The 6,733-nt window shown below is 56.3% G+C and overlaps 2 protein-coding genes across 2 annotated transcripts; one reads left to right on the forward strand and one right to left on the reverse strand.

The window, feature by feature from the left end:
- Positions 1–48: 48 nt before the first annotated feature.
- B0H64DRAFT_211682 (uncharacterized protein) lies at positions 49–4,227 on the reverse strand. The gene is made up of 3 exons (XM_062799444.1): positions 3,677–4,227; positions 2,757–3,618; positions 49–2,694 (listed from the first exon to the last, which is right to left on the reverse strand). Exons 1-3 carry the CDS (start codon positions 3,981–3,983, stop codon positions 402–404), a joined length of 3,462 nt encoding a protein of 1,153 aa, XP_062656903.1. The 5' UTR covers positions 3,984–4,227; the 3' UTR covers positions 49–401.
- A 38-nt stretch (positions 4,228–4,265) lies between these two features.
- Positions 4,266–6,369, forward strand: B0H64DRAFT_211728 (uncharacterized protein). Its single transcript, XM_062799445.1, has 3 exons — positions 4,266–4,668; positions 4,755–5,385; positions 5,436–6,369. The coding sequence occupies exons 1-3, from the start codon at positions 4,345–4,347 to the stop codon at positions 6,275–6,277; spliced, it is 1,797 nt and encodes a 598-aa protein (XP_062656904.1). The 5' UTR covers positions 4,266–4,344; the 3' UTR covers positions 6,278–6,369.
- Positions 6,370–6,733: the final 364 nt, after the last annotated feature.

Consider the following 6,733-nt stretch of genomic DNA (forward strand, 5'->3'; position numbering starts at 1 on the left):
TCTCCCCAAGAACGGGACGGGATCGTGACTGGTCCCTACAGGCTGTACAGGTCTTGTACGGACTCGGGAACGCCTTTAGGATTGAGGCGGAACTGGGAGATAACCCTCCAGCAGCCGCATCGCGTACAGAAGGACAGGGACGCAGCCCCAATCCCGGCCCTATTCCTCATATCATCTCATGAGGCTCGATAAGGTCCCACGGTCAACGCTCCTCAAGCCCTCTTCAAGCCCCGATTTTAGCCCCTTCAGCTCCTTGATATCTCTTTTATCGAATTGCTGAGCTTCCCTTAGTTCGATAGCCACGTGTAATCCTAAACCCCTTCTCATCCAGAAAGTAGAGATAGAAAAGAAAAAAAAGGGGGTGCCTTCACACCAAAGCACTCAACCAAAAAAAAAACATTTCACGCATCCTTCTCTAACGTCTCCCGCATGGCTCGCACTTCCTCCTCCGTGGGGTCATCCGACACCGACGCCCCCTTCTCCTCTTTGCTCCCGCCAACGTACGCGCCGTCGTCACCAAGGGTCACGCGCACCTCGTGTTCCGTAGAGAGCATAATGTCGTCCTCGGCCACGTTGTTCTTCTCCAGTGTGCGCCGCACATCAATATCGTTCTCCATACTGCTGAGGTTCCGCGCGTTGATTGCCTCGGCGGGGTCCTCCTGCAGCACGATGCGCAGCACACAGTCGTCAAGATGCTCGTAGAAGCCCTGCGCGTTAGCGAAGGTCTGCGAGCAGATGCTGCACTTTCCAGTCGCGTCGGCAGCGTACCTACCCGGCAGCCTCTTGCGGATGCCCGCGGGCGGCTCCTTGCGGCTGTTGGGCGGTGTCAGGTCGACGCCGTGTACGGCCGTTAGGTGGCGCTTAAACACGTCCGCACGGTTGTAGCTCTTCTCGGCCGCCGACAAGGAACCGGGGCAGAAACCGCAGACCATGGTGCCCTTGTAGTGCGTCAGGGTGTGGCGTTTGCGGTCGTACTCGCGCGCGAAGCCCTTGACGTGGTACTCGCACGTGGCGATGGGGCACTTCTCGGGGCGCCCGGTCTGGTGCGTGAGCATGTGGGCCTTGAGGTCCTTGAACGACTTGCCGCAGTCCGGGTAAGGACAGCGCGACTTCTCCTTTGCCTCATCGCCGCTGAAGGCCGTCGCGGCGTCGCCATAGGAGGGGGAGGCCTCGAAGGGGTGACTGGGCCGCCGCGAGGAGGCATCAAGGGGAGCTGGGTAGGGGTTGAAGAGCTGCGGCTGGAAGCCGTTGTCGAAGGGGGTCGGAACTGGGCGGCTGATGTCGGGGTGGATGAGGGAGGTGTCTGTTGGCCCTGTTAGTCTTGTTTCTGGGGCTTTTGGTAGACTGGAGGTGACAGCTCGACTTAAAGAAAGCGAACAAGAAGATTGTAGGGGCGCCGCAAAGCTGGTGCCGTTTTGAGGGACAAAGCCCTTTGAGAAGCTCTGTGGCGTCTGGGGCGAGACGTCCCACTCCGCCGCGGAGGTGAGGGGCGGGGAATGAGAAGCGTTGGGTGTGGATGGCGACAAGAAGAGGACCCCGGAAGCCGACGAGAGGGAAGCACGCTGAGGGAAAACAGGCACACGAGTAGAGACGCTCTCCAACTCACCCACGAAGCGGGGCGGCTTCCCGCCGCCGAAGTCAAACGCACCGTACTCCTCCATGCCGGGGAAGGCCGTGCCGTACTCGGTGGCGCCTAGGTACTCGGCGTGGCCCACGATGTTGGGCGATACGTTCATGGTCTGGGGCGCCGCCCAGCCGGGGAATTGAGCCAGCTGGTCGTGGTTAGACTGCGGCAAGCCCACGGCGGAGGAGACGGCGGGTGCGGACGAGAGGTTAGAAGGGCGCTCGTCCACGGGGGCAGAGGGCGAGGAGCGGCCGTAGGTGGGCTCTGGGTACAGGGTTGCGGGGTCGTAGGAGGGGGCCTGCGGCGGGGGCGGGTAGCGGTAGTCGCGCTCAGGCTTGATGTGGCGGTCGAGTACCTCGAAGGGCGGCGAGCCGGGGACTTGATAATCACGGTCACTGCTAATGCCGCTAGATGTTTCTCTGTTCAAATAGTCAACCTCCACGGTCATACACCGAGCATTCGAGATCGGCGATTGGTCTTTCTTCGCTTCCCAAGACGAAATCTTGGAGGCATATCCCATCTCGTCATCTACTAGGATCCTAGCAAAGTCGAGGGGATTTGGTTCGTTGTCTCCAGCTGCAGAAAATCCGAGGCTCCCGGAATCTGCGGTCAGATCGGTGGTGTTGCCCCTAGATTCGAGTTTCGCTACCTGCACCGAGGCTTCCGAGCCTCCAGCCTCCTTGTCTTCATCGCTGTTAGGTAGGACAAAAAGGGCCACATCCTCCATGTGACTCGCAACATGGCCTTGCAATGCCATAGGCGAGAGCTCTTCTCCACAAATAATACACGGCTCTTTCTCACCAAGTGAGATATCGGCTTGCCGTTCGGAGAGATCCACGATGACGTTAAGCCGGGGCGCTGGGATCGACTCGCCATAATGTTCTCTGTGATGTTCCGATGCTTCCTGTCTTTTCTGAAACTTCTTATCGCACTCCTTGCAGACATATTCACGCCGATGGACCTGCAGTTCATGATACATCCAGTCGTGGCGACTGACGTACAGCTTCCCGGCGTTCTGGCAGTCTTCGAAAGTGCAGACGTAGGGGCGGAGGTCGTGGAAGACATGGCGCCTAAATTCAACCGTTCAGTATATCCGAATGCGGTGTAAGGATCTCACGGGGAGTTCACTTACTGCCACGTTTGCCTGTTCTCCATTTCTTTATACTCGAGCGGCATCCCACAGTACGGGCAGGGAAAAGTGCCCGAGTCATTACTGGCCTTCGGAGGATCAGGGACAGAATTGGAACGGCTCTTTCCGACCGCTGTGGGGGAGTATACCGTCCTCGGTCGAACGTTTGTTTTCGTGTCGTGAATAAGTGAGACTGGGGCGGTGGAGAAGCTCTGCTTTGACACTGCAGACCTTGGCCCCGGACGCGGAAGATTTGGGTCTGGCGGCTTGAGGGTTGACGTTTGGCTTCGCGATTCTTGCGCTTCTCTGACTTGTTCGACAGGAGCCTGCGCCAGGTCTTTGGAAGCGTCATAGGGATGTGCGGCCCAGTACTGGAGCTGCTCGCGTCGCCTCGTATTCGCTCTCGCAAGCCGTTGACAGAACCACAGGATGTCTTCCACACCGTCACTTATCGGTGCATTCTCAGTAGGCGCGGCCTCTTCCTCTTCAAAATCGAATCTCTTCTCGGCTTTCGTCAGACCTCGCCATTGTAGCACTTTCTCAATAACGTGGTCCTCGTCAGAAGCACGGAAACCGACACTGAGTGGCAAGGTGTCCGAATCTCTCGATGTAAGCTTATCGAGCTTCGAGTTGACGGAGCGGACGTATTTTTCTGTGATCTTTGGCCGTCGGAGCAAGGATGATAGATCGTACAGTGATCGAATCACGCCCGCTATCCCCCGAACCAAAAAACAGATCCTCGGCGTACTACGACTCACGCCTTCGCCGGCGCCCGAATCGGAATCAGCGTCCGAACTAACGCTGCTGACCGAATCGTAGTCAGACCCAGCTTCAGGATCGTGTTTCTTCTCAGCGATAAGCATGGCTGAATAACGATGAGATGGTAGTCTTGGAGTTCCCAGGTTGCGAGTAATAGAACCTACCTTCGGCCAGGTGTCCCCTCATTCGCATGAAGAAGCCCCGGGTGAGTTCCTTGAGATCGTCATCGTGCCGCATAACATCGTCCAGAGAGCCGCGAGCTCCTGCTGGGAGATCTGCTTTCGACTGGTGACCCCAAAGCTTGACCCTTCCGTAGTGCTCGAGAATTTCTGTGAGACTGACCTGTTCGAGATGTATGACGCGGCAGTCCTCTCTGTTGAGAGCCAGGATGAGTTTCTTGAAGGCCTCCACGCATTCCAGGAAGGATTCGCAGAGGGATGCGGGGTCCGCAGGAGTGGAAGAGCCCTTCATGACAGCCAGTCCGACTAGTATCTCGGCCTATGTACCTCGAGTATGTCCCAGTTCCAGCGAGACTCGAGTTCCGGAGGTCGTGCGCTACTAAAGACGGAGAGGTGTCGAGGTGGACAGCAGGATGATTCCCCACACCTTTGAGGGACCATGGTTCGAGAAAGGCGAGCGGCTGCGGGTGTAAGAGCGTCCAATCGGGCTGTGCCACGCCCCGCAGTCACAACGCGCAGCCGCCTGCTCAAGTTATTCAGCCGCTTCCAGAGCTGGAGAGAGCAGAGAGAGGGCGTGACCCCGCTCAAACGCCCCCATGGTCGCTAAACGTTTGTGAGCTCCTGAGCTTCCTCCGCCAGCTTCGACCGAAACCATGGCGGAGATCGTAGGCCTCGTCGTGGGCGGGTTTCCCATAGCGATATGGGCACTCGAGAAATACGCGGAACCCTGGGAGACATATCACCGCTACCACACTACGATCCAGGCCTTCCGGGCCGACCTGATCCTGCAGAAGCGACAACTCCAGACCTCGCTCTTAAACATCGGGCTACACGATAACCCGACGACTGAGGAGGTACGGGAATTCTTCGAGGAGAAGTTTCCGGATATATCTCCAGAGTTGATGTCTATCATTCGACGGATGGACGAAACAACGGCGTCGTTGCTTAAGAGTCTCGAGATCGACGTGAACGGAAAGGTATTTAACCTCAGAGCACTTCTAGGCTCATCGAAAGGGTATACCGTGTATCTACATTGTCGAAGCTTACATCTTGTGTCAAATAGCCGGATGTTCTGCTCGGAAAGGTCCATTGGGAATGGCGCAGAGTGAAGAATAGTCTCAGCACCAAGAAACGTGCCAAAGTGGTTGACGATCTCAGGCATTGGAACGACGACCTCAGGAGATCTCTCGAGAAGCCAGAGGTGCCCGCCCAAGACGACAGCTGCAAGGTCCAAGACCTGAAACGTCGTTTCAACATCACGCGTAGCAACGCGATTCGACAGTGCCTGGCCTCGCTCCACAGAGCCCTCGAGCTTGGATTCCGCTGTTCCTGTCCCACACCGCACGCAGCCGCGATTGATCTCGACTGGGCGTCCTATGAGTCTGATTCAGGGATAACTTTCAAAGTAGCCGTGTCGTACGAGACGAGCGCACAGTCTCAAGGGGTCGGCTCCTGGTGCAAACTGGACATTACCTCCGAGACCGCCACGGAAACGGTCGAGTCTGTTCCTGAGTTGCCGAGTATACGATTTCCGGCGCCTGTTAGGGCTCCTGCTTTATTGGTCCCGTCACTTCCTACCGGTTACCGATCTCCCTCCCCGAGTTCGTCGTTTCGGTCCAAGGTGGCACATTTCAAGCACAGCCGGACGTTTTCGCGAACACCTCCACCGCCACCAACTCCGCCGTCCACGACGGGTAAGTAACTCGTGCCTAAAAGGCATATTTTGCGAAGCTAACAATGATAGCTTCATTACCAAATCTAAGAACACTCGACACAGCACCCGCTGTACCGTCTCCACAACGCTCCGGGATAGCAAGCCTTTGCGCCGCGCTACGCACGGAGACTTGCCCGTGGCCCTTAAAGCGCTTTCTCAAGGACCCGGATTCAGAACAGGCCCGACATTACTCCCTCTATCACCATCCTGTAGACTCACCGAACATCATCAAGGCCGTGCCTGTGAAGTCATTGCTTTCGTCGCGAGGGCAGCAAACCCAGAAGCGCAGCCCCTACCTGGCCCTCACCGCAAAACAGCGTTTCGGTATCGCCGCCACTATCGCGTGGTCCGTTCTCCATTTGTCCTGCAGTCCATGGCTCGACGAACGCGAGTGGGACCAAAAGCAAATGGCCATCTTCATTGAGAATACCCCGAATGGCCGCAAGACGTTCTCACGCCATCCATGTGCCTCTTATATTTTTGCTCGACGAACTTACCAGGAGGACGTTCCCCCTGACTTCGACAACCCCGTCAACAGTCTGGTCCCAAACAGAACCATATTCGCCCTGGGCGTCCTACTCATCGAGCTCTGCGTCAGCGAGCCCGTCTCGAAACCGGATGGAGATAACGCGGGAGCGACCTCGCTCATCGATGACTACCAGTCCGCGTTAAGCAGGCTAGACGAAGTGTACAGACTAGCCGGTGACTCTTACGGATATGCGACAGAGCGATGTGTTAAGTGTTCATTTGAGGGGAGGGATATGTACAAGGACTTTGAATTTTCGCGATTCCGACAGCAGTTCTATGATGTGGTGGTTGCGCCAGTCCAGGCGACGTACCTCACGTTCCCGGAGTCATCTCATTGTGTGTAAGCTCCAAAATGTAGAGAGCACGTGTAACCAGAATCCGGGTACCTGAGGAAAGGTAACAGCTTCAATTATCGGCGGGTCAACTAATCAAAGGGCAGAGGGTAAAAGGGGCAATAAAAATGTTAAGACCTGACCAAGCACACGTATAATGGCCTGAACCTATAGGAGGGGAAGCCACATCTGGGTCATGGATATGCGACGGAAGACATCGAGTGGCCACGCATGGCAGGATGGCAGCACAGGCGAGCCAAAATGGCCATTGATAAAAGGTACTCTACAAAACTTTGGCCGGAGTGTTGACCGGCTGACTCCAGGCATCCATTACCACAAAATGGTTGCCATGCGCAGCATGTTTCGTTTGCCCAGCCCTGAGACTGTATTTATATTCACTATTTTCTTTCCGACGGTTCTTTTTTCCCCGTCCAGTGAACCTCAACAAGTATATCGGCCCCGCCGGAA

This window comes from Chaetomium fimeti (assembly GCF_033439085.1).
Source record: "Chaetomium fimeti strain CBS 168.71 chromosome Unknown B0H64scaffold_6, whole genome shotgun sequence".
NCBI lineage: Eukaryota > Fungi > Ascomycota > Sordariomycetes > Sordariales > Chaetomiaceae > Chaetomium > Chaetomium fimeti.